This window comes from Haemaphysalis longicornis, unplaced genomic scaffold, assembly GCF_048455015.1.
Source record: "Haemaphysalis longicornis isolate Haplotype H1 unplaced genomic scaffold, Haemaphysalis longicornis Haplotype H1 scaffold_8, whole genome shotgun sequence".
NCBI classification, from domain to species: domain Eukaryota; kingdom Metazoa; phylum Arthropoda; class Arachnida; order Ixodida; family Ixodidae; genus Haemaphysalis; species Haemaphysalis longicornis.
This window is the reverse complement of record NW_027526445.1, coordinates 136,113,406-136,141,275: the sequence shown is the minus strand read 5'-3', so window position 1 is coordinate 136,141,275 and position 27,870 is coordinate 136,113,406. Positions and strand designations below refer to the sequence as shown.

At 45.0% G+C, this 27,870-nt stretch overlaps 1 protein-coding gene across 3 annotated transcripts; it reads left to right on the top strand.

Annotated features, from left to right (window-relative positions):
- On the top strand, positions 1-27,870 carry LOC144150258 (uncharacterized). Of its 3 annotated transcripts, none has more exons than XM_077682116.1 (5): positions 1-503; positions 3,111-3,207; positions 20,285-20,458; positions 24,734-24,847; positions 25,994-27,870. In XM_077682116.1, the coding sequence occupies exons 2-5, from the start codon at positions 3,127-3,129 to the stop codon at positions 26,159-26,161; spliced, it is 537 nt and encodes a 178-aa protein (XP_077538242.1). In that variant the 5' UTR covers positions 1-503; positions 3,111-3,126; the 3' UTR covers positions 26,162-27,870. The 3 variants fall into 3 exon arrangements, with proteins under 3 accessions (XP_077538242.1, XP_077538241.1, XP_077538243.1); XM_077682115.1 differs by having other exon boundaries at positions 1-564; XM_077682117.1 differs by lacking the exon at positions 20,285-20,458 and having other exon boundaries at positions 1-564.

Below are 27,870 nucleotides of genomic sequence, written 5' to 3'. Positions count from 1 at the left end.
AAAGCATCTGTTGCTCGGCGCTATGTCCATCGGCGTCCGTCCGCACCCTCCCCACCAGCTGGGCGATAGCGTGCGCGTTGCTCCTCCTCTCCTTCTCTCACCACCAGCTGTGCGATAGCCCGCGCGCTGCTCCTGCTCTCCTCATGTCCGCGCGCCGCTCCCTCAGTTGCTGCTTTTCCGATGAACTGAATGGACGCCAACAATTCTGTCAGCGACCTGGCTGGCACACCTTCAACCAGCGCCAGCCAGTTCACTCCGAGAACTGCCAGCACCTCTGAAGACAAGACTCCGTAGAGGAGAGCTCAAGATGCAGATTGCAAACGTCGACGCCGAGCAGCGGATCCAGATGGCGTTCGGCAACGCGACGCTGCTTCGAAACGTCGACGTCGAGCAGCGGATGCCAAACTTCGAGAAAGTGTAGCCGCTTCGAAACGCCAGCGTCGAGCAGCGGATCCCACACTGCGAGAAAGCGAAGCCGCTTCGTCACGCCAACGTCGCCAAGAGTATGCGGATGCCGTTCGTCAACGCATGCTTTGCATCACCACATAGTTCCCTTCCGGGAGAGTGTGTAATTTTTACCGAATTCGTCGTAACTGTAGTCAACTTTTTTCGCAGCATTTAACACCTTCTTTTCATCTGTTTTCACCCAGGAAGACCACACCGATGTTCCGAACGTTCCCGATCTCAACATAGATTACATGCAACCTATTGAAATAACGCCTGAGGGTATCGCACTTCTTGTCACTAATCTTAAGCTATCTACTTCAGCTGTCATTGACGATATAAATTCCAAAGTTCTGAAAAACACCCTTTCTGTTTCTGTTAATATCCTGTATCACATTTTCAGACAATCATTAGCAACAGGCCAGCTTCCCATTGACTGGAAGATTGGTAAAATAGTCCCCGTGTTTAAAGCCGGCGATAAACATTCACCCGAAAGTTATCGCCCCATCTCTCTAACGTGCATCTGCTGCAAACTTCTGGAACATATAATCGCTTCTCATGTTTTCCGGCACTTAGAATCTAACCACTTCTTTTTTGTCAACCAACATGGATTTAGAAAAGGTTTTTCGTGCGAAACACAGCTGCTGGAATTTACGTCAGAACTACATTGCAACATGAACAATAACCTTCAGACTGACTGCATTTTTCTCGATTTTTCAAAAGCATTTGATCGTGTACCCCACTGTCGTCTGATTTCTAAATTATCTTCACTTCGATTAGACTCGCTCACTTTATCTTGGCTTCGAAACTTTCTTTCGCTCCGCCAGCAGTTCACGGTAATAAACAATATCCAATCCCCGCTTTCCCACGTAACCTCAGGTGTACCGCAGGGGTGCGTCCTCGGCCCCCTGCTATTCTTAATTTATATTAACGATTTGCCAATCACCGTTTCATCTCGCATGCGAATTTTCGCCGATGATTGCATCATATATCGCTCAATAACCTGCGCTGACGACCACCTAACACTGCAAAATGACCTCAACAGGATTAATGACTGGTGCAAAAAATGGCTGATGTCACTAAACAAGCAGAAGTGCAAAATTATGTCTTTCACACGCAAGCAAAATATTTCCAATTGTTCGTACATAATTGATGATTACCCTCTGTCGCACGCATCCTCCTACAAGTACTTAGGTATTCATTTCACACCAAATCTTTCTTGGTCACACCATATCACCACCATTTGTGCAAAAGCTTCAAAATCATTGGGATACTTACGCCGTAACTTGCATAGCTGCCCATCCCATGTTCGTCAACTAGCTTATCAGACCTTCGTTCGCCCACAACTTGAATTCGCCGCATCCATCTGGTCCCCTTACCAAAATTACCTAATCAACATGCTTGAAGCGATTCAAAATAGGGCAGCCCGTTTTATCTCGAGAAATTACGACTACCATAGCAGCATAACGGAAATTAAGCTCTGCCTTTCTGTTCAATTGCTGAGTACTCGGCGGGATATTTCTCTTCTATTCCTCTTCCATAAGTATGTTTACAGTAATAAACCATTCCCATTTCAACTCGATATACCTTCCGTTACATCTCGCAGGTTGCATAATAACTTAAGTTTCACGCGATTATATGGGTCAACCGACGCCTTTAACTCATCGGCTCTTCCTCACGCCATTCGCTTGTGGAATGATCTCTCGAATGACATCGCATATCAATCAGACCACGAAAAATTCAGACAACTTCTCCACTCTTTCTTTCAGTGATAGAAACGTCGACTGGTTCTTTTTACAAGTATTTGTGCCACCTCCTGTATCGCTCCAGTGTAATTATATCCATTCGTTTTTACTCCGGTTCCTCCCGCTTACAGATTAAGGCCTTGTGTTCGGTAAAACAGCATCGCGCTCTTCTTTTTCTTTCTTTTTTCTTACCGCTTCAACTTTGTGACCGCTGCATTTTCAGTCTATAATGTCCTTATACACACAAGTAAAACTCTGTTATCCTGTGTTTTCGAAACAAGAACAAGTTGCTTTCTGCGCGTTGTTACAGAATATTTTTAACTACGTGTGTAGTAGGTGTTTTTTACTAAGTTGTATTGCGCATATTTGCATTCCTTCCCACCTGCAATGCTCCATGTATGTGTAACTTCAAGTGACTTTTTTTGTACATTCTTTTTCTCTTTAGTGACATATATCCTGTTATTTGCTGTTCCGTTCTTTCAAGGTTCAAGTTCCCTTACAGTTCTGTCACGACACTCACCCTTTGTTACCCCCCTTACACAATGCCCTGCAACAAGGGCCTGTAAGGTATTTTTGAATAAATAAATAAATAAACTTTACCTGCTAAAACTGCTTTATACCTCTGCTGCCAAACGCAGACACTTCGGGTTTATAACGAAGTTAAGTCGTCGCTAGTGCTGTTCCACCAACATAATATTTTTTTAGCTCACTCTAGGACACCTCCACACTCATTTGTGGTAGGCAATGCGCATTTTGTCTTTTCGCAGTGCGGTTTAAAAAACCTCATCATATACCAACAACCTTTAGATACTTGGGCTGCAAAATTGCTGTTACTTCATGTGGATATGAGCGTTACACCGCAAGGAAATTTATTTTGAATGAAGCGCCGCTTACGTGATTTCACACTTTCTTTTGCTGCAGGGGAGATACCGACATCATGGTTCTGCTGAATGTCGCCTACACGGATCTTGATCCGCCCCCTTGTCAGGCGTGGCCCGCGAACGACTTGCCCAGACTGGTAAGTTCCCTGGAGCGTCACGTGCAAAACACGAAAGCATAATGGCGTGTTCTCAGCTCTCTGACTCTGATAAAACAGGAAAGCATAAAACCACTCAAAAGGGGCCCCTAGAATAATAGCCCGGCTTCTGCTTTCCTCTTCGTGACAGCCTCTGAATATAACAGCCATATCCAAATCTAAGGCACTCAACGTACAGAAAAAAGTCAGGCGAGCGCGTGTCGCTGTTCCTTTTCTGGGTTTTCCTAACGTTTTTGATTCACATACCGCTTTTTTAAAATTTGGCGCTCCTTTCAAGAGCACTGAGAAATGTAGAGACAAAGCTGCGAGCCTCGCTGCAGGTATGCGTATCACCGCGTTTTAAGCGACTTTACTCGAGACAGCTTACAAATACCAATGTCACCTTAAAAATTTCTACCTTTTGTTTTTCTTCGTTTCTATGAGAAGGGATGCTTTGTCAATCAACCTATTTAGTCCAACAGATATGGTACACCCGAAAACATGCTTTGCTTGTCAGTATTTCCTGCCCCTGCAATTATATGCTGAATGCCCTCCCACTGCCCTGAGTAAATCTTAAAGACAGGTCAATAAGTCGAAAGACAAACTTTGTTTATTTTGAAAGCCCTAGGATTCAATATCTCACTCAGCTCCATTACAGCCACAAAAGATATTTTGTAACAAAAAAAGCGAGAAGTATTTATAAACTTTCAAATTTTGCGCCAGAGTGACGTTTTATGAGCAAGAATGACGTCATACGGGCCAACAATAAAACAATTTTCAGTGCGTTAACTGGACGTTAGCATTCAAGTCATGCGGTTAAGTGGAACTAGAGGCGTCATTACAGACGTGCAGTCATGTGTCGTCAGGGCAGGTCACTTAGGCGTATATACTAACTGTAGACGTTTAGCGTATTTGCTCACAGTAGACAGGCCGTTTCAAGACTAGCAACCCGGTCGCCTGATCCACAAGCCACCCCATCAAGACAATTGCAAGCAGACTTTGCACAATGACACATATTATAGTGTGGGTTGACTGGGTGCCGGGACACGCGGGTGCCGTCGAGAATTAGGCCCCCTAGGCGTGCGCGAGAGGCGAATCACATATCCGCTTCGACTCACCACACCTTTTTTCCCTAAACGGCACTTTCCCGACCCAGCGAATAGCAGAGCCGTCGCCAAACAAGAGAGCAGCGCAAAGCTCCGTGCCGCTACACTTGATGGCCCTAGGCCACCGCCAGGAGGACTCCGCGGCAGGGCCCAAGTTCGGGTACACAAAAAAAGCCAGGGTTTTCTTACGGGGACGTGCTTAGAAAGTGGCGGCGTGCGTTCGCCGTCGCTCAGTACACCCGAATGAACCCGAGAGACCTGAAGGAAGACGACCATCGAGACCCGCTCATCGTGTCACGCGCCAACAAGGCCCACAATACAGCACATGCTGTAGAGTGCTCGGGGCTCGCGGCGGAGAGAAGAGCAAATCTTCTGCCCAACCTCCAGACCCTGCTGTTGGGGCCATCGCCTCCTTAGGGCCGGGCTCACCGAAAAAAAAGTTTCATGTTCCTGTTTGTTTGCGAAGATTGCTTAGTAGTTCGGAAAATAACTTGGCATGATAATCTAACCAACCTTAAAGCTGACCTAAATTCTATTTTGGCTTGGTTCTTAAAGTGGTGAATGGAACGTAAAGTTAATAAGTGCACATTCATGCGCGTATCCAGAAAAAATAACACACTACCTGTTTACTGACTTGATGGCATTGCCCTAGACTCTGTTTCTTCTTATAAATATCTCGCTGTTAACTAACAATATCACCTGGTCCGTTGACATAGACAATATTATTAACAATGCAAATCGCATGCTCGGTTACCCCAGACGTAATTTTGCCAAGGCACCATCATCCCTTAAATTACTGTTGTACAAAACGCTTATCCGGTATAAATTCGAATACGCCTGTCCAGTTTTGGATCCTTCTTTTCACAAAGTCATTAACTCACTGGAATTGGTTAAAAATATTTCTGCACGTCTCAGTTTGTCTACCTTTAACCGAACCACCAGTGTAACTGCAATGAAATTACCCTTAACCTTCAATTCCTACCAGTTCGACGTGACATTTTCTGACTTTCTTTGTTACACAAATTATTTCATCACCAACGCCTGCACGATGAACTGATTTTGCCTCCATTGAACGTTTCTTCTCGCGTTGACCATGCTCACAAGTCGGCATAGCATCGAGCCGAACGAATGCATTTTCCCCGTCATTTATTCCTCGGACATCTTTAGAATGGAATCGCCTTCCGTCATCAATAACAACCGTGGTTAAAGATACGCTTTTCCAAAATGCCGTAGTCAACATTGTGTAAACCATTCCTGGTTGTGTGCAGTTATGTTTGCTTGGTGCGTTTTTTTTTATTTTGTGTAAAGATGTGTTTTTTCGTGTATTACCTTTGCTGCCTTTTTTTCTTGTGCTCTTGATTGTAGCCACTTCCGTCTATAATGCCATTGGCCCTCAGGGTATTACTAATAAATAAATAAATAAATAAATAAATAAATAAATAAATAAATAAATAAATAAATAAATAAATAAATAAATAAACAGAACAATAAAGAAATAAATAAGTACCGTGACAATACACAAGATGATGTAGGCGCCTTCACCTTCCTTAACCCCTTCCCCATCCCACAATAGAGCCTGAGTAACCCCTGTAAAAAGAAGAAATACTCCTAACAAGAATGAAAATACTTATAGCCGTCGGCAATTTTCTGAGCCATCTTTTGCCATTTTGTGTGGCATCATTTTACGGTTTTCGGGGCAGCGTCGTCACTTTGACGCTGGATTTTCAACATATTCAGTAGTCATGCTCTGAAATCAATGCCCAGGACCAACACATTACACACTCACTCAAAGTGAGAAATCTTCACACGCGGTTACCGCGTTTGTACGCGTTCCGGTTTTTTCATCCAATCATGGTCTTTAAAGTATTATATGACAAAGAGTAATTGCTGTTCGAACCAAGAACAAGTGTTGGTTATATAGGATGGCTCCAAAAACCAGCTACCGAGCACTAGCATTTGGAAGACATCTCGCCGAGACCTGTGAGGATCTTCGAAGTTAACCCAAGGGTGTCGTAGTATGCTCTATTTTTGTTGAATTCGGATTCCTTGCTAAGGCTTTAAAGGTACCTTATAGACAACACGCAGATTTTCGTGGTGTGTTGCGTAGATTTTGGCTTGTAATTCGCCCGCTATTCAGTCGGACTTATAGAAGTAAGACGGTCGAATGTGTGACACGCTCAGTCCCGTTCATGCCTCAAAATACAGGGGAAAGCGAGGACCTCGTAGGAGAAGACGTGTTTAGTTAGATACTAAAAGATTGAGAGCCTCTGCCGCCCTTTTATTCAGTGTTCACTTGAGTAATCTTAGCTGTCAAATGGAAGATTCCCTAGTTCTTCTGTAAATATTTTTAAAAATCAGTCCTTTGCTTATTGACACACTGCTGGTTACTCACGCAACTTCCAAACAATTGCCCCGGTTTCCTTCCTCGTAGCTAACTTCCCCACTATTTTTCCAAAGCATGATACCGTTAAAGCTATTATACACGCGTGCTCAGCCGATATCTTTATCGGCACAGAAACCTGGCTTTCCGATTAAATAGCAAATAAAGATCTCACCGTTTCTTCAACCTTTAAAATTTTCCGCAAGGGCAGGTGCAGCTCTCCCGGGGGCGGCGTAATAATCGCAGTTAAAGAAGAGTATCCCCCACCAAAAATAGACGTCTATTGACCATCACAAATGATCTGATTAAGTGGCCACATTGGCCATACACCCTGTGTTTTAGGCGCGTGTTATCATCCTCGCTATGGTCGCGCAGATTTTGTCGACATTTTAAACGACACGATGGGCGGCATCTTGTACCAATTTCCAAGTAGCCTTTTCACTATGGGTTGTGATTGTGACTACCCGGGTATGACTACCGGGTATGACTACCCGGGATTGTGACTACCCGGGTATGAGTACCCGGGATTGTGACTACCCGGGATTGTGACATTCACCTCGCACTTAAACTGGGTCCCCCATATGGAAAAAAATCACACCAAAGGCGTGTAAAAAGCTCAGCCTGCTCAAGCGTCACCTTTACTTAGCTAATTCTGAAACACGGCTTCACGGGCGCAATACCCTTATCCGTTCTTCACTAGAATATGGGAAAATGAGTTGGCAACCACATCAGATGTTCGAATAACATGCTTGAGTCAGTACAGAACAAGGCCGCGCGCTTCATTCTGTCGTCGTACTCAGGGTGCCAGAGTATCGGCCTTGAAGGACTAATGCAATGCCTCCCCTCTCACCCAACGCAGGCAGTGATTAACTTTTAGATGCGACGCATCTCTTTAACTCGCCCTGTCCCTCCGGCGTCTTCCGTCGTCCGTAGTCCGCATCCCTCCCCCATTCTCCTCGCCAGCCAACTGCGCGCTAACGCCCCTTCCACCACAGTGCCATCTGGGTGTTAGCGCTCGCTCCCGTCGCCGTGACAGCTGTGCGTCAGCGCGTGTTAGCGCTCGGTTAAACATCTACCACATGCGCATGCGCTGCTCTATCTCATTCCCCTTACCGTTAACGCGCGGTACATATAAACGCGGTAACCGCGCCACTCCGCTCAGTCGTTCCACCGCTCCGATGACATCCGATGACCACCGATGATTTGAAGGGAGACTAACAGGCCGGCTATCGCGATGGTCGGCGCAACCGTACGTAATATAATGGAAACAACAAAAAATTGACACACAACTGGAAACAACATAACGGAAACGCAACGGAATCCCCACGATGCGTCGCATCTACCCATGGTTCCCCTGGCGGGAAGATGGTGTAATTTTTTTAACATCCTGTACCGTCATCCTACACCATTGGCTCGCAAAATCATCCTTCAGGCACCGTATCCACACGCACCTACAACGCTCACTGAGGTATCCAAATCTTTGCCCTAGAAAACAGATATTAGAAATCACCCTTTCTATTGGCGATAAATAAATGGGAATATTTGCTCAGTACCGTAGTAGATAAACCAGACGCCTCTTCTTTTCAGACCGCACTCCTTGAATTTTTAGGGATTGAAAATCCTGTGTCACTTGTCCTTATCATAATTATCGTGTTTAGGTAAAAATGTTTGTCCCTGGTGAGGAATTACGAGATCTTCTGCCACTTTTACACTTACTGTATTGGGATCTAATGTGCAACGCTGTATTTGGCGATTTTATTGTATACTTCTTGTGCTTTTATGGTATTGCAATGTTAAGTTTGTTGCGTCGACTATTTTTTTTATTTGATTGTGGGGGTTTAACGCGCCGACGCAACGCAGGCGATGAGGCGCGCCGTAGTGGAGGGCTCCGGATTAATTTTGACCACCTGGGGATCTTTAACGTGCGCCGAAATCTCGTACACACGGGCGTTTTTGCTTTTCGCCTCCATCAGAAAAGCGGCCGCCGCGGCCGGGAATCGAACCCGCGACCTCGTGGACTATTTTTTTTGTCAATGTATGTTTCGTCGGTCTTTAACTCTATCCGCCCCTATGTAATGCTCATCTGACCGCTCAGTAGACCAAAATAAACGAACAAAAACTAACTTTAAGATTTTATTTGTTTACGAGTACGAGGAGGCAGGCTGTTCGTAAACGCTACAAAAGCCCCCTTCGACACAGTTCAATGAGTAAGCAAACTTGACAAAATGAAATCCAAATGTTTCAGTAATAACCGATACAAACAACATGTGGAACAGTAGAAAAAAGAGCAGTAAGGGAAAGGTACAATGAAGCACATTAGAGTACGTAAGAGCGATGAAAAAAGAAATACTATTCCAGAATTAGAGCAGACCTTTGAGTGCGTTTTGAATATACACACAACCACAAAGCCTCCGCAGTAAACGAGTCTAAACATCTGCAGTTCTAGCTTTTAAAGCAGAAATTCTGACTTAAGAGGTAATACATCACCTTAGGTTTAAATTTGTTTTTACTGTATTTGAAATCAATCTCGACCCAACTTTCTTAGTATGTCGGTGTGGTCAAACAGAAACGACTGCCTGCCGTCGTTTGTTCGTAATTTCAGTGTACGTATTTTGGCACATCAGAAAGACTATATTCTCTTAGCGTCGCTATTTGCAATGAATATTTTCTTTGTGTACAACTTGTAAGATTTTCCTATAAATAATATGGTCAGCTTTAGGTTTACTGTACTGAAGAAATAGTGGACCCGTTCTCAAACCAGAATAGTATCTTTGAAATGTGGCAAATAATTGATTGTAGGGTTTAACGCGCCGACGCAACGCAGGCGATGAGGCGCGCCGTAGTGGAGGGCTCCGGATTAATTTTGACCACCTGGGGATCTTTATCGTGCGCCGAAATCTCGTACACACGGGCGTTTTCGCTTTTCGCCTCCATCAGAAAAGCGACCGCCACGGCCGGGAATCGAACCCGCGACTTCGTGCTCAGCAGCGCAACGCCTTAGCCACTGAACCACCGCGGCGGGTAAATGTGGCAAATATATGGAGAATTCTTTGTAAGACGATCAACCGTTTGTAAATTCTCTTATTTTTGGTTTCGAACACTAATAATCCGTAACAAAGCTTCCAATAGACAAGACTTGTTCAGAGCAGTTTTTTGAGCCAAAATAATAAAAAAAAAACCTAATATGTAGAGAACGCCATTTGTTTTTTATTCATTGCCTGAGTTTTCGATATGAGGCTCCCAATATAATTCGTGAAACCTTTCTCCTAAAACCTTGCGTTCAACATGAATGCCTTGATCTATCTTGGTATTATTGGTTTACAAATGATAGCGCTAGATTCGATGCGTGTAGCTGTAAGTTATTTTTCTGCAGCCAATTTCACATTTATAAATATATATCTACGTCGTACCGGAGTTCGCTGACACTGCTACCGGAGAAGGAGATGTTCGTGTCATTTGCATGCATGGCTATCTGGGGTGTATATAGTAGGTCGGGAATATCATCCAACTGTAGCAAAATAACTATGGGCCCAGCTTTGATCCTTGCATACACCCTATTTCGAATAAACAAGATAAAACACCATTATGTCCAACAAAGTGCTCTCTATTACTTAAATAGCTCCTTAATTGGTCAGCCGCTACTCGGTGTATTCCTGAACTTTTATTTAAGCCTTCCTAAAGCAATATTGTTTGATTGATAGAGCCAATGTTTTTGTTTTTAGATCTAAGAGTAACCCGAGTGCAATTTTTTCTTTTTATATTTATTGTTATACTCTTCTTAGTATTAAGCAGAGCCTGCTGTTATGGCTTGTTTTTTTTTAAGCCGTACTGATGCAGCGAAATAACCTTGGTGTGTTCTACGAGTTTGTTAGTGTTTTGTGCGTTACATCTTCAAATATTTAGTCACGCCTGACATTGGCCTGTCATTGGACAACCGATCATCGTCACCACCTTTGTGAATTGGCCTAACGTGTGCAAGTTTGAATTTTTGGGCAAAAACTCTATTCATAGTGTGAAATTATTAATAAAAGCTAAAACTCAATCATTTCAGGGTAGATGTGTTTAACGGAAGCGGCGCTGTACCATCAATGCCAGATGCGAAGTTCTTTTTAAATTAAAATAAGTTTACACCTCGCTCACGTTTCTTCGACTTAAAAAGATCTATCTTGGAAGTCATGCCGGTTTAAAAAACGCGCCACTTTTATCTTCATCGGTCTCCGCAATGTAACCCACTGCTTCCAAGAAATGCTTTCGTTTGATAAAAGAACGCCCTTTCTCTTCCAACCATAGCAAAAAAATTAGGGGTGTGATTTTTCAGCCACAACCGAAAGTTTCAGCTTTTATTTTTCTTAATCTTGCGATAAAAGTAACGGTTGTTGCTTGTAGCTGCAAACGAGCGGATGATTTTTCAGAGTTTCCATTTCTCCAATACTCGTGCATCACTGAACCACATAACCGGGTCAAGAGTGACCCCCATTTACGGAGGCGGTTGGACAGCCCCTCAAAGCCGTACAGTGGATATCCGCACAGTGGTTGCGGCTCGCATGCGTTCTGCAGCAAGCTCGGCAGTGTTAATTTCTACATGAAGCGAAGGGGTTGGGTAAGGGCGTTACCTGCAGCACTGTACGGGCTCCCACAGAAAGGCCACCGCTACTTACTGCAGAAAACGAGTTCAAAGAGTACGAAGCACTTGGTTAGTAACATCCAGAATCTTACGCTTATATATGAGCGAATAAATTTACTAACTGAAATTGATAATATTGTCATGGGAAGAAGATATTTGTGGGCCAAACATCCGTAGGACGATTAAGCTGTAAAGGAAACTCATTGTGCTTGAGATCTATCTTGGCCGGCATTTCGTAAATTGTCTAAATTCATTGCTCGCATCTTACAGGGTTCATTTTCGGGGTCGTGCTGCCATGTAACGATATTCAATACTGAACACGTGTATACGTTATACGAAACAAATACACCCGCTTCCTTGACACGGACAGCATTTATTTCACAGCTTGGTGAATGATGATGCCTTCTGCCAATTCACATAAGTATATCGCATACCGATACTTATCTTACAGCAGTGCGTTCCTTGCGTCCTTGCAAAGATTCCATTCAGTCCCTCATATCGCCACTAAGTCATAGATAAATCTACCAGAAAACTAGTTGACCAGGTCCCTGTTTTATGGCCATTTCTGTAAAGGCGGTCAGAAAGAAAAAAAGAATGCAAGTTGTTGAACGCTTTAAAATAATATTTGTTTTGTTAAAATAAGAGAAAATGGTTGACCGATAAAGTATAACGTGCTTGTGCTTTATCCTCCGTCCGTATCTCTTTCGCGCTATCCGGCATAATAACTCATCCGGCATAATAATTGCGCACACAACTCTCCCAGCGAGTGTAATGTGGTTGTGTAACCAACAGTTCTCCGCATTTTACGTGCGCGCTTCAAACGACAAAAACCAGCCCTTGACAGCAGTTTTCGTTATCATTTGCAGCACCATGCAAGGCTCAGCACACACTGACAGCACAGTCGTCCTTTTGAAGCCGCCCATTGCGCGATGCACAAATTATAAACATGCCATGAAATGTTCTGAGTAACGACTCTTGAGCAGGTAAATTTGCTACTGATGTAAAACACCCAGTAGCAACACGTACGAAGAATTATAGCAACACTTCGTTTCCTGGTCAAAATAATGAAAATAACGGAAGGTTGCCATTACACGCCTTAGGCGCGCGCCAATACCAGCCTACAAGCTCCTCCATCGTACAGAATGTCCCATCAGCTCGCCGTGACTATTGCTGTGATCTACTTTACCTAACACACAGACAGGCAACCAGCGACGGATGCGAGACCCGCACGTGACTTTGACCACTTCGAGCTCGTTTCACCGAGTCCACAGCCGCAAGAAACAGCTGAAATGTAAGATAAAACAAAGAAAGAAACAAACAAAAGCTGACAACGCGTTAACAGCGCTACACTGGAGCTGGAGGAACGCGAGTAACTAGGTACGCGAAGAAGCCGAAAAACAATTGTGTTTTACTACTAGTGCAAACAATCTTAATTATAATTACTTAGAGTGCGGATACGGAAAGCCACGACTAGCGGATCATTCTCCACGCCGGCCGGGCCCAACGCGAAGAAACCGAGAAGAGTTCATTACTCTTTCAACTTGCTTTCAACCTTTGGCGCGTTCTACAACTTTCCCCTGCATAACCGCAGTGCATGGGGGTCAACCGTGGACCTTCTTTTGATACGTGAAATCTATAAAGAGTTTCCCAACCGGTATATATTGAATAACTTTGGCGCATTCCACGTATTGTGGTCGCTTGGAGTTCACTCAATATTCTCTCAAATTCGAGGGTAAAATTTGACACCCTTTATGGCTCGCCAGAATACACCGCAGAAAACGTCAAAAGTAGGCGGGATTGAAATGCAAGCCTTGTTGATTTTACGTTCACACTAAAAAGTGAGTTTATCATCAAGAACCCCGCAAGGGGCACCTTGAGCAATCTTGGCGACGGTGTTGGCGACACCGCAGACCCCGAGCTCCCAACATAAGCTGTCCCCTACCGTGGTGATGTGTTTAAAGGTGCAGGGTAGAAACCTCAATTGGTGGCCGTCGGAGCCCAGGCCAAGCTCTTGCGAATGGCCTCTCTGTCTATTTACCAGGCACGGAGCTCCAGTACCTCCTCAGCTATCAGGGTAAGGCTGTGTTAGAAAGTACCCCCGTCCCCTGCTTCTATGCATGCTGTATGGTATTCTCAACCCCCCCCCCCTCCAAACGTGATCGGTCCCTGAAAAGGGGCCGCACCAAAGTATCATTTTCGTCCTTACCAACGATCTCAATCCCCATGCCAGCCAAATATCTCCGCTTCCTGATCATTCAATCCATTGAAAAAGAAAAGCCAGTTGTCTCTCTGTCCGTCTTCTTGGTCACAAAGTTCATAAAAGGTATAATAGGAAAATCCTACAAAGCAAAGAAACAGAGAACGGAAGAACTGTTGGTCGAAGTCAATAACCAGCAGCAGGCAACAAATTTCCTGAGCCAGACACGCATTGCAGATCTTGACATCACGGTCACACCCCATCAAAGCCTTAACAGCTCACAGGGCATGATCTCAGATCCTGACCTCATGACTGAAAGTGAAACCGATCTGCTGGAGGGCATTAAAAGTCAGGGCGTAACAGCATTGAGGCGCATAACGATACGCAGATAAGACAAAGAAATTCCTACTAAACATCTCATCTTAACCTTTGATCGATCAACACTACCAGAATTCATTCCCGCAGGCTACACTCCATGTTCGGTTCGGCCATACATACCTAACCCCCGCCGGTGCTTTAAGTGCCAGCGATCGGGCACGGCACCAACTCTTCCCGTGACCTTCTGACCTCCGCAAAGTGAGCCCAGCATGATCACTCATCTGACAATTGTCCATCTTCAACCCTCACCGCACCAACTGCCAGGGACCCCATGCCACCTACTCTCGAAAATGTGAGAAGTTCAACCAGGAAAAGAAGATAATCCACGTGAAAGTAACCGAGAACATCCCCTTCCCCGAGGCGCGAAAGGATTCACCTCCTTCCCTCTGGGCAGGTGCGCCGACGCAGCTCGCCGGGGGGCGGAGTGGCGTCTGGTTTTGGCGGGGACCCAGTACCGCGAGTCGGACTGGTCCCGCTCCCACCGCCCGCCCCCCACGGTTGCCCCGTGCAGCCCAACCAGCCTTTGCACCGCTCGCTCACCAAGCAGCGGCTGTGGTGGCAACAACGTCTGTTGGGGATGCCGCTGCATCCACTGCTTCCTCTCCACCGGCGCAAAGCACACGCATGGGCACGGAGATGGAGACGGAGGCAGTCGCAGCGACCCCCTCCTTCACCTCACTGCCTGTGCCATCTGTGGTGCTCCCCACGACTTCGGCACTGGCAGCGTAGGCAATGAACAACCGAAAGGGTACCACGTCAAGGGGGCCCAATCCGTTAGGCACACCCTTGCCTTCAGATGACGACATGAACGTCGAGCCCTTCCGGCTTTCATCGCGGCGGAAGGAATGGGCTGCGACGTCCAGGTCAGTAGAAAAGGCCAGAAAACCCCTTCCAAGAGTGCAAGCCCCGAAAGACCCTACATAAATAGTCACACTCCACTAGCTCCGAACACATCATAATGGGAAGAGAAAACATAATACAATGGAACTGCAGAGGCCTTCTGAATAATCTTGACGATGTATACGAAATGCTGCATGCTTATCAGCCAAGTGTAATGTGTGTTCAGGAAACACATTTGAATTCTAAACACACAAATTTCTTGAACATTTCTTTGATATACAGAAAGGACAGGGATGGCTGCACGCATTCTTCTGGCGGTGTGGCCATAATTACCCGGAAATGCTTTGCCTGCCACCCTGTCACTCTGAACACTGTCCTTGCGGCTGTAGCAATTCGAACAATAATATTTAATAGGTTGATAACGGTATGCTTCATATATATTCCTCCTGATCTTGCAATTTCGAGCTGTGACTTCGAGGCGTTGGTTTACCAGCTGCCCGAACCATACATCTTAACAGGCGACCTTATTGCTCACAACTCTCTATGGGGCTCTTCTCGTACGGATGCCTGGGGTCTCCTGATAGAGAGGTTTGTTACATCCTCTGGAGCATGCCTTTCCAACAATACCCAGCCTACATACCATAACATAGGACACAACACATACTCATATCTTGACTTGGCTATTGGCTCTGCAGTTCTCTTTTCTCTTCTCGAGTGGGGTGTGGGCACTGACCCATATGACAGTGACCAATTCCCCACCTCACGTACATACATAGGTTAAGTCCCATGCAGTCCATTTCCCATAATAGGTTCAATGAAGCACGAGCGCACTGGAATACATTTACAAAGACATCCAAACTACACCACACATCCATAGGACACCTACACGTAGAAGAAGCTACCCAACTCCTCACGGCGCACATCCTCAACACCGCCGAAGAGTCCATTCCTCATGCCTTTGGTGCCCCGCGCCACCAGAGGAGGCCGTGGTGGAATGAGGACTGTAGGCGGGCGCGAGAGGCCCAGAAAAAGGCGTGGGGTATCCTTCGTCGGTACCCCACGTCGGGTAGCCTTATTTTGTTCAAACGGGCCAAGGCGTTCGGAAAACGTGTGCGCCGTGAGGCAAAACGAGAGAGTTGTCGCAACTTCCTTACACCCTTTACCTCGTACACAGACGCAAACAAGGTATGGACAAGAATACGCGAACTCAAAGGACAACATACACATAGCCTGCCCCTGGTCAGTACAACAGGGGACACACTCGAAGACCAGGCTGACTCTTGCACAACACGTCCAACAAGTTTCCAGCTCTGCACACTACACAAACACTTTCCTGAGACATAAAAACACTTGTGAAAAGAAGTCCCTACATGCCAATAACAGGTCAAAATTTGGTTACAATTCTGAATTTACTCTCTATGAGTTGAGGGCTGCCCTGAGCACATTTAAACCTTCAGCTCCAGGTCCAGATAAGATTACATACACCATAATACAACACCTACACCTGGACACTCTTGAAACACTCCTACACCTATACAACAACATATGGCTTTCGGGGCACATCCCAAAATCTTGGAGGGAGGCTATTGTAGTGGCGTTCCTGAAGGAGGGTAAGGACCCTTCTTCTCCCGCCAGTTATTGACCCATCGCCCTCACAAGCTGCCTGGGCAAGCTTCTCGAGAAGATGATCAACAGGAGACTCGTGTACTTTATAGAGTTCAATGGTCTTCTCGAGAGCTGCCAGGCCGGCTTCAGGGTGGGGCGATCCACAAACGACCAACTCGTCGCCCTTGAGTCGTATATCAAGGATGCGTTTGTCCATAAACAGTTTTGTGCTAGGGTCTTCTTTGATCTGGAGGATGCCTACCATAGCGCTTGGCGATACGGGATACTTTGTGACTTAAAAGACTTCGGTGTCTCGGGTAATATGTTTAATTTACTTCATAGCTTCCTGCGGAGCGAACCTTTCGTGTGAGAGTTGGTACTGCCCTTTCAAATGTTTTCCTGCAGGAAAACGGCGTCCTCAAGGCGGAGTTTTGAGCTGCACATTGTTCATTGTCAAGATGCACTCACTTCGAAAGGCGTTGCCACGAACCATTTCCTGTACAATGTATGTAGATGATGTGCAAATATCTTTTAAATCGTGCAATATGTCAATCTGCGAACGCCAAGCGACTTGCTTCTGGTACTTTCCGGAATAGCCCTGTGCGAAGTTTGTATGTCGAGTGTGACAAATGTTGCCTAGGGTACCAGCGAGAGTATGTCGATTTACTATATGCTTTTAAAGTTTCATCAATGTCTTACCATCCCATTAAATTTATAATGAACGATACTTCTACATCCTAACTGTTTTTAAATCGCCTATCTATTTCTGTGCCTTTCTCGCTCATGGTGAGGGAGGAGGCTTCTGAACATTCTGTCTTGTTTTTAGACACCTTCAAAATATCTGTCATTGATTTTGTACCCCCATGGCATCTTCACTCTGTATTATGTGATTTGTCTTTTACTCAATTTAGGAAAAACACGGTGCCCACAACAGCAATTTTGCAGCATTTCATGTATCTCCAGACGAAATATGGTGCACCAGAATTTTTTACTGATGCTTCAAAAACGTTCATTGCGGTGTCTTCTGCTGCACACGGACTCAATTTCAGTGCTTGTAAAACCATGAATGTTAATTCCAGCATTTTTGAGGCGGAAGCATATGGTATACTTCTTGTTTTAAATCACATCAACAAACATAATATCGTGAACTCCACCATTTTCACGGATTCACTAAGCGTCGTGCATACATTATCATCCCAAAGGTCTTGCAAAAATTACGTTGTCAATCTGGTTTTTAAATCTTTAATGTCGGCGTATGCCTCATATCTGAATGTAACCGTCTGCTGGCTTCCAGGCCACGCTGGGATCGCGGGCAATGAGTTGGCCTATGAAAGGGCCGCTCCTGCTGCACTCAGAAACACTCTAGACATAGCAACAGTACCCTACACTCATATCAAGCCAATCATCAGACAACACCTACGTAAAACATGGCAAACTCACTGGAGTGAACAGTCAGACAACAAGCTACATGTAATAAAGCCACACTTGGGACGATACACAACTGACTCACACAACAGACACAGCGAAGTGACCCTAGAAAGGTTACGGATAGGCCACACACATGTAACACACTCCCACCTGCTCAGTGGATCTCCAAGACCCATGTGCAGCGGGTGTGGAGAGGGCCTATCCGTAATCCACATACTCCTTCAATGCAAGGCACTTGACACAACACGACGAAAACACTTTCCACAACTATACAGACAACACATCCCGTTTCACCCGTCGTACTTTTAGGAGACGAGCCCATGTTTTCCATCAAGTATGTTTTTAAGTTTCTCACTCATGTCAAGTTTTTACATCTCATCTCCTACCATGCATCATGACAACCTTGCTCTTTACACCAGTCATCTTCATATACATTGTGTTTTACTTTATTTTTACTGAAATGATTTACTTTTACATTCATATCACTTAAATGAACCAACCATTCTTTGGCGCTCTTTGCCCTCAGTCGGCCTTGCGCCACAAAACTCCAAACATCATCATCATTATCATCAATAAGATGTGAAGATGTACGAGAAGGGTCCTAAATTGTTCAAAACAGGTCATTAGTCATTTCGTATTAATTAAAAAGTGTCAGCGCTAAGACTGAGAAGCTCCTTTATTTTCTTACTGCTCGTAGCGCTGTCACAGTTCTAGTTAAAGCCACCTCGGAACTTCATTTTGTAGTTTTCTCGGTGCTGCATTGTTGGTAGAAGACAATGCTTCGGACATAGTTTCATCAAACGCAGTTACTTCGAAGGCATTTATCATTCATAGAATGTCGCTTAAAAGCTTTAGTGGCAATAAATAAGTATTGCTGCTCGAAAATCTTGGTTCCGTTCGTATCGAAGGCCTGTATGAAGAATTACATAATTTAGAAATTTCTCGGGTGCAAAGAAAAGATGCGTTTTTTAGGCACAATCTTCGCCATTTCACTTTTATGGCAGTTATCCAATTACCGGATATGTGCATCGGAATAAACCTGCTGTGGTCGTCCTAATATTTTCGGTACATTTACACAAGTTCGCCTTTATATTGACTCTTTTTTAGAAATTCTAAAATCGTGTTCTTACAAAGCATTTTTACGAGAAGGCAGGCATCGTTAGGAAGCACATAAAATTCATAACCGGCTCAAAGAAGTTGCAATGATTATTTCACAAGGAAAGAATGAGCTGTAGATGTACATATCGCAGTGCCATGAAAGCATAAAAGAGCGCCGTTATTGTATTAGCTGGTCCACAATCGACATCTAAACGTTAATTACTGGCCTATTCCACTGGTTATTACAGTTCTATTTTGGATAACACAGCCTGTCGGTACTTTCACGGTAGCTTGATTCGTAAAAGTGCTTCCAGCCGTTAATTGAAACAATTTGCAATCAGCTTAGAATAGCAGGCATCCCGTATGTGCAATTCCGGCCACTTCTGAAGGCTTCTGCATCAGGTTTTTATTGATTTATTGCTTTGTGGCGCCCCTTGTTCTTTTAATATCTCACCGACCGAAGATAAGGAATACCAATGTGGCGCTTAGAACATCAGTATACCAGGAGTATGGCATGGCTTTTCCATTACGTAATTAATCTCCAAAAAGCATAACGACCCCTCGTAGCTGATGGCAGCTCCTCTTTCAGTTCTTGAAACACCTGGTAGCTGGCAGAAGTTAAGCAGTGTGATGTACCCCTCGAATTCTGTGATGACTGCAAAGACACAAAAAACAATCTTGTCGGACAGAGGCCGAGAAATCTGAGTAACCTTACAATGTCAATGAAGTCGAAGCTTCTGCACACACCCGTACATATTTTGAGGCAAATAAAAATACACAAATATATGCTCGAACACAACAAAAAAACAACAAACCCGTTCAGCTGGATGGTCCTAGTTTGGAGAAGAACAACTATCATGTTATTTTCTGACCATGCACGACAAATTATCTGCTATAGTGTGCACTCCACGACTCTGTAAAATGTTCAGATCAAATCTTCTTCAATCAAACGGCGTTCATTGAAGCGGCGCATAGTGAACCGGCTAGTGGGTATCGGCGTTCGATGCGCAGCATTCGATTGTCTGCAAAACTTGCTTGGACACCTTTCTTAATAATGGCATACCTTTTGTAGCGCATTTAAGAGAAGTGGTGGATTTGTCTTCACTGTGCAGCAGGAAGAAAGTCCGCTATAGCGGTTATTTTTGTTGTGCGGCGTTTAATACGAGCACAAATAGGAAAACAAATATTCGAAAGAAAGAGAAGAAAAATGTGTACGCCAGTCGTTACGTTGCTCAGAGGAGTAACATCTGACTCGTGTATGCCCCTGGCCATGTGGGTAAATTGCCTTCTAACTACGCTTGATCAGCATACAAAATGTTTCAGGGTACCTTCCATTGTGTAATATTTAACGACTGCCCACAAAATAATAAAAGTACGAGATTGATAAAATTGCAAGTTTGATTGAAGGCGACCACCTGCTGCAGGAACGTGCCTTGGGATATATACCGAAGGAAGCTCGCAATTTCAACTACTCAAGGACAGTGGCCATATCTTTACAAATGGGTGTGGCCAGATACCTGATGCATGCCGTTTACGCGAACGTGCAACCCGCAGTGAACAAGGATTGCAACGATGCCACTTTCCTTCCTTACTCGGAGGTAAGTACGCTGCAAAAAAAAAAGAAAACCAATGTATATAAAAGGCGCAGTCTCCCCCTGGCGAAGTGAATCACATGCGATCTCAGGCCAGTCATACATGGTACACTGCGCCCACGTTATTACCAGGCAAATCGTTATTGTCAGGTTACTCCGATTAAGATTGACGTTCCGCGTTTACACCTACGAAGACGCGTCAAAATCATCGTCGTGGGTGTAAAATCGTGGTAACGAGCTTGTGCAAGTCTATGGCTTGCATGAGGAATGAAAATCTCTCAGAGTAACAGTGAATGTCGGACAAAACAATTGAAATTGTTACCACCTTTCCCAACCAGTGAACTGCTGTTCCCAACTGCGTAGGTTCGGAATGAGCTTCGAAACTCAACATTGCGAAGTTTGTAGGTATGGCACTATGTTAGCGCGGTTTTCAGCGCCAGCGTCTGAAGCGCTGCGGACGGAATATTTGTCCGTACTATGCTGAATGTTTCCATCTTTATGGAGAAAAATGGGCCTGCGGGAATATTGGTTCTCAAACTTCGGTTTTATAAATGTTACTAGAAAACCGTCTTTGTTTTTTTTATTTGTTAATACAACCCGTCCATATTGCGTGGAATGAATTTCTGGCACGCTGCTCACATTAACACTAGCTGAAAGCGCAACGTAACAAATTCTCCACCTCTTTTACACAGACTTTTAGAATGGAGACCCATCCAGTACCCCAGAGGTATAACTTGTAAAATATACTTTCGAATTGTAACTTTATATTTCCAATCGAAAAGCAATGGAAAAGTTGCAATTACGTGCGATAATTGGACATAAATACAACCAAATTTAAACAAATAAGATAAGTACACAAGATCTGAAATTTGTTCTCGCTTTACTTCCCGCTGATCTCGTGTCTGTCTTTTTAAAGAATTTTGCACCGAAATATTTGAGGAGATAATATTTTTGAATACTACGGATGATTCATGCTATCCTTCCTTCTAGGTGTTCCAATGTTTGTGTATTCTTATTAGCTTTGATTTCCAGTGTCAGGGTGATGTGCGTCGACTAGCTTAGAAAGAAGAACGCAAGAGAGCCGTTGGTGGGTTCAAGAAAACGCGCATTTGTTCTGCAGACGAAAAAAACTTGAAGTAAACGACCCAAAGACTAAACAGCACCAAACCGATCAACCATAAAACCCCTAATTAAATGTCACAAAAAACCAATCAGACCAAACAAGAGTCGGCCTCCCACCGCCAGAAAGAAAGAAACCCTATCCACCCCCTAATAATATGTCATCATGTCTAATGAATTGCCGCTACTAGTACCTAATTGTCCTCTACAAACTGTGTCCCTAATGGATTGGGCTACCTCGGTCGTCGGTGCTGGCGTGGCGTAACCGTTGCCTGGTCGTGACACGGGGGTAGCTGTAGTCATCTCATAGAGGGGCCGGCGTCTCCACGCTGTTTTAGGGGCGAAGCTCCTTAAGGCGTGGTTCTGTCCATCCTCGACGTATGTATGTAGCCACCTCTAGTTTTGTTCTTGGATTGTTTACTAGATGGCGTGGCTACCTCTAGTTTAGTTCTTATATTGTTTAATAGATGGCGGTACTTGTATATGATGAAAAGATGCGCTTGGATTGTTTACTAGACGGCGTGGCTACCTCTAGTTTAGTTCTTGGATTGTTTACTAGATGGCGGGGAGCGTTGTAATAAAATCCGTTCGCTGTTGGCGCGCGCTCGGAGTCGCCCGATGGATAAGGCTGCAGATGTGCGAGCCCGCGAGGCAGAAGCGCTCCGTGAAGCTGCGCGACGCCGCCGCCAAGATCCTGCCGTACGAGAGCGGGAGGCCAAAGCGTGTCGTCTGGCTGCGCGACGACGCCGCCAAGATCCCAGCGTTCGAGAACGAGAGGCCCAAGCGTCACGGCAACGGCGCGAGGACCCTGCCGTACGCGAAGCGGAACGGCTGCGGCGCGAAGAGGATCTCCAAAACGTCAGAGAACGGGAAGCGGCGAGAAAGCGCGCGTATCGGCAGGCAGACCCCGATGCAGTGAGAGCTCGTGAGGCGGCCTCAAAACGCATCAGGCTAGCTCAGCCCCAAGGTGCCGACGCGCGGTTTAAGCGAGACTTTCTAGACGTTACGTTTGGACACAGATGTAGTGGGCGAACTTTCACTGAAGAGTCACGGTTTTACCGTTGATTTCCCCTCAGGAGCTTCGCCCACTCATCATCATTCACCCCGTGGATATGCTGTGATTTTTTTTGTGTTGACGGCGTTGGCACCGCTCGTCGCGAAATGGTTCCTCGGAGGCTACCATTCTGGCGGCGACAACCACCCGATGTACCCAGGGGGATGCCGAACGTAGCCTTGCGGGCTGTCGAAGGGAAAGTCGACGGTGTGTGAGCGCTGGCCGCAGGTTCCCGACCGTCGCTGCTGGGGCCACCAATACGCAAATTGGTGCTGTGACAAGGACTCCACAGCCGATTCAAGGTCGGCCCGCTTCTGCCGGTGGCCTGGCCCTGTAGCTCTGCCTGCTTCCTAAATCTCGGATACTGCTTCCGTGTCCTGGTTCCTTGTTTCTTCCTTCTCCTTTCTTTGGACTCCTCGCTTTTACATTTTCTGGGCTCCATCGCGGTACTCTAGGACTGGATCTCTCCCTTTTCACTTCTGTATTTTCTCACAATACCGCTGGGCTCCTTCAGGGCGTTCTGGAATTGGCTCCCCATTTCAGTAGCATATTTGGTCATGATGCGGGGTGCTCCGTCGCGGCGCTCGTGGATTGGTCCGTTCCTGTCGGGCAGTTCATTTTCCATGGCTTTGTTCTCTGTTCATGGGGTTCTTCGTACACCCTTCTCAAGGAATTGCCCTTGACAAATGGCATACACCTTGTCAAAGTGTATCTACAGACAGTGAAAACTGCTTCACTGTGTTTTTTAAGTAATACACTTTATAAGCGACCCCAAACCATCCACCGCCGGCGTCGGCGGCGGCGGCGTCCGCAGCGCTCTTTAAAGAAGAAACAGCGTACGGCGCCAGGTTTCGATCCGAGGACTTTGCGGGCCGCAGCCCGACGCTCTACCGAATAAGCTACGGACGCGACGCTGATATTGTCAGTAACGCGCCTTATATCTTTAACGCATTCAAACTACGTCGTCAGCGGCGTGCGTTGGCGACTCAGCGGCGTTATAGCGGCTTGATAACCATGGTGTACACGTGATACTACAAACCCGATGGAAGAGATGGAAGAGAAGGCGGCGAGGCGGTGGGCTGCGGGGGCCGAGCGCAAGCGCCGCAAGCGGGCCGACAACCGTGCATTCGCACTTTCACATTCTCCCCCTCGGGGAAATGCGGGGGAATTTTTTGTTATACCGAGCATTCGCTTCGTGAGCATCACTTAAACCATGCACTGGTCCGGGCTATTGCAGGAATATAGTCTTGGCGAATGTGAGCAGCTATAAAACGCAACTCGACACGTATTTCTTCAATTCGCGGCAAATATCGTCAAATTCCGATAGCCTTCTGCCGCCCGTTCCACGTAAATACCAGTCGCCCCTCCACCTCTCCTCTGTGATGTTCTTCCATTCTCGAAGGCTTTCCAAAGTCAATTCAATTTTTCCGCGCTCCACTGCTCGCCCCTTTTATTAAACCTTTTGTTGCAATTAAACTTGAAACCGTCACACGAGATCCAGCATCGCGCGAGCGCTATTTGGGTGTTGCAGTGCAGCGCGTTTTAACCCCTTTTTTTGTTAATATGGCAATAACTAACTAGTCGTATCTGTATTTATTGAAAAGGTTAATTCAAATACCACATATATTGCAGTCTGGTCGTTATGCGTATGGAAGTATGGGCGTACTGAAGTATAGCCGTAATGCTGTATTTTTCCTGAACAATGCTGACAAGATTGAGTGCGTTTACAGATCTACGGATGTAGAGAAGGATTGCTAAACAAACAAGTTTTATTCCGCAAGTCTTAATACAGGACAGCCATACGAGACGTCGGACAGGCAATTATCTGTTTAAGTAGCTAAAAAACACCTTCCTCCTATTATTCTCAGCGCGCTGGTGCACCTACCGTCGTGTAGCAGGTCTTAATTGATCTGAACGAGCAATGCAGCGCAATAATTTGAAGCCGTAAACGCACGGCTCCTTGATACCACTGCCCACAATGCAAAGATATTGGCAATAACGACCAAAACCTTGAAATCGTTATCATTTTTATTGTTCATTCATTATTGACGTGTTTTTAAAGCCGCAAGGGAATATTTGTACTTTATTTTGTGTATGCCCTTTTTCAGGTGTGCCAGCCACCTACAGCGACTGTGACCATCGAAGATGCAGTTTTTGACATTAGTCGGGGCCCTCCAACCGTACTGAGAACTTGGAGCACTTTCGAGCTCCTAGAAACAAAGGTATTGAACTGGGAAAGGCTCTTGCGTTGTAGTTCTTTCTTAGGACTTCTCGAAGCAATGAACATAAATCACCTTTATTTTCTCACAAGTAGCTAACCTCTGCGAACATGAATTCATAACGCAAAGTGGTGTGAGTATTTTAAGATGCCAAAAACTTTTTTCTTTGAGGGTTATGTTTTTGCCTATGCTACTACCGTTTGAATCAATACTCTTGCAACTGTTTGGTAAAAACAACAGAACTGGTTTGAATGGGGCGCTTCGTTTTTGAAAACAACCAAACTGAAAACTCGAAAGCTGAAAATACCCAAAATGCTGTCGCCACCACTGATTTTATTATTGATCACTGTGATATCGTTGTGGTGGTGGAAACCAAGAGCATTTGATTTTAGAGTAGAAATTTTTTTATAAATGTTGACTTCGCCTTTTTCTACCGTTTCTTCAACATAACTTCACTGATTCCAGTTGCAGGCATTTTTGCACTCCAAAAACCTCACATAATGTAATAATTATAAATTTTGACTATTAGTAGTGGTGTGTTAGGAAAGAGCAATCGAACACAATTTGTGGTGCTTTAAGTGCGAGATGCACTTGAATTCTTGAATAACATTTTGGTAAGGAAAAACACAGTCATAACAACGTGTCACTGAGAATTCGGACAAACAGAATAGGAGGAAAATGGGCAATTACGTAGCGTTTTACCTCGGACGTTTTCACAGGTAATCTCTCACAATTACTCGCTTTTACCCCTCCAGCCGATTTATTTTTGCTTTCGTAGCCGTTTTTCTAAGGAAACAGAGACCAAGGACTCTGCGGCTTTTCAATATTAACAATAGCAGAGGGTCAGGGTGACTTCAGACCCTTCAGCACTCCTACGAGACACTGTTCCAGAAGTAAAAGTTTTATATTTTGCCAAATAACGGAAAACGGAAAATTTTATCAATGACCGTGCTTTTTTGGGCATATAGCTTTTGCCAGCACCTTGCATACAAACATGCTGTAGCGTTTCTTTGCTTTTCCATTGTGGGCTCAACACACATGACGATAGCTACTAAACTTGCGATTGAAACACTGCACTTTTTGGAGTTCCTGAGATCTTTCAGTAATTCTGCGATGTAAGCTTCAAATCGATTCCTTCTTTCGCCCCAGGCCAAACGCATAATGAGCGAAAGGAACATCCGGTCAAACTTCACCTGGTTCTTGTGGAACGTGCACCTGACAGACTTCACGTCACAGTGCCTTCCCGGAGGCCCCTTCGATCGTGTCAAGAAATTCCGCAACCTCTACAGGACTGAGTACGGGAAGATGAGCGGATAGCAGTCCTACGCCATGGTACCCTCTCCTGCACCAGCTTCGGGACATGTCGAATTCTTCGGGACTCTGCGCTTCCGTGGTGTAGGGGTGGTCCGCTTGGGCTGCCACGTGTTCATGGTTCATTGATGCGGCAAACGTACCATTTTCACGTCGGATTTTCGCTCTGCTGTAATATGGCTGCAACTTGTGTTCGCTCATGTGTGGATGGGTTCTTTTGTTTCGATGCTTCATTTTTTCTGTGTTGTGTGCCAGAATTCCACCAATGGGCCGCATCTCGAACAAAGGCATAGGGCATAACTGACCTTTAAAAAAAACAACCACAGATGGCCGCGCAATTCTTTCTTCTTAGCTCTATTATTCTCTACTTTTGTTTAGAATTTCTGCAATACATTGGCGTGTTCTATATTTATTATAAGCTCTTGTTGGTGACACAAAACTACGATACACGAGCGAACTTAGGTAAGTAACATAGCTTTTCTCCTTTACGTCACCCGTAATATGCTGTTTTATCATGATATTTTGCTCTAGAGATAATGGAGATTGTATATTCTGTGAAGACCACACTGAATCAACAACTCTCCGTAAAGCTTCCTCCATTTCCGCACTGCCTTCCCGGGCCCTTTTCACTAATATGCATTTAGCAGCAGGGAGCCTGTTTGCGGTTGTCTGTATTACGGTCATCTCGAAGAGCAACCTAATTTTTGTACTTAGCAATTTTGTACTACGCATCACGGCCAGCGTCATGTCATAGAGCTAACAACTAGTCTGTTACTATTATTTTTATTTTCCAAAGCAATAATAATTATGAAGATTTTTTCAAGGTACAGATCCTGCCGTGGTACTAAAAAAGGCCACTTGCGATATACACTCATGTTTGACAGCTGGTAAAACTAACCTAGCGCACTTTAATATAGGTCGAACCTATGCACCAGTTTTTAAACATACTTAGTGGCATAATACAACGGTACTACAGTAAGAACGAAATTGCTGCTTCTGAAGGTACTATCTCAACGGCGTAGAATAAATTTTAGGGTGCGCTTTGACGCGCTGCTACCCTTGAGCTATGAGGCCATTGCTTGCGGAGGTCTTCGGAATAATTTCGACTACCTGGTCACCTTTACCGCGCTGCGTAATCTCGGCACACGGGAATTTTCGCTTTTGGTTTCCATTTCATTAGCACCAACCATGGCCGAGTTCAAGGCCGCGTCATTAGGCTAAGCGTGGTCAGCGCGCCACTGCGGTAAATGACTACATTGAGTTCAAACGATATACAAAATATATAGCAACAGCGGAAGCTGCAGCGCCTTTTTTTATGCAGCAGAAATTCTAATATTGTGGTGTATAAACTCTCAATCTCAAATGAAATTTCATTCGGAGGAGTAACTTAGGCCTAAATCGTCTGCTGACAGCGCCCTTGATAGAACTCTGCCCCAAGTATATTGCCAAAACCGAATACTGGCAACAATGATAGGGAGCCGGCAGGCAGCAATCTTTTCAATTTCCAAGAGTAAAAGCAGATATTCTAAAACTTGTACCCAGATAAACAGCTATGAAATTCAGGTTTTTACATTTCTTTTTGAAGTTTCTGTATCACGCACTGAACCGAGGGAGCTGTATGCATACGTGTTATGTTGTCATGCTTCGATGCTCCATGGCCTCACCTTTGGGGTTCTAAAATGTTTAGTCACAAAATTTCATAACACAAGATATTT

What these genes read in the sequence shown, in the direction of transcription:
- LOC144150258 (XM_077682115.1), top strand. Translation starts at nt 506, where the DNA reads ATGCGGATGCCGTTCGTCAACGCATGCTTTGCATCACCACATAGTTCC. An exon ending in CGAACGACTTGCCCAGACTG is followed by an intron (nt 3,208 to 20,284) that starts GTAAGTTCCCTG and finishes CACCTGCTGCAG; the next exon opens with GAACGTGCCTTGGGATATAT. An exon ending in TCGAGCTCCTAGAAACAAAG is followed by an intron (nt 24,848 to 25,993) that starts GTATTGAACTGG and finishes CTTTCGCCCCAG; the next exon opens with GCCAAACGCATAATGAGCGA.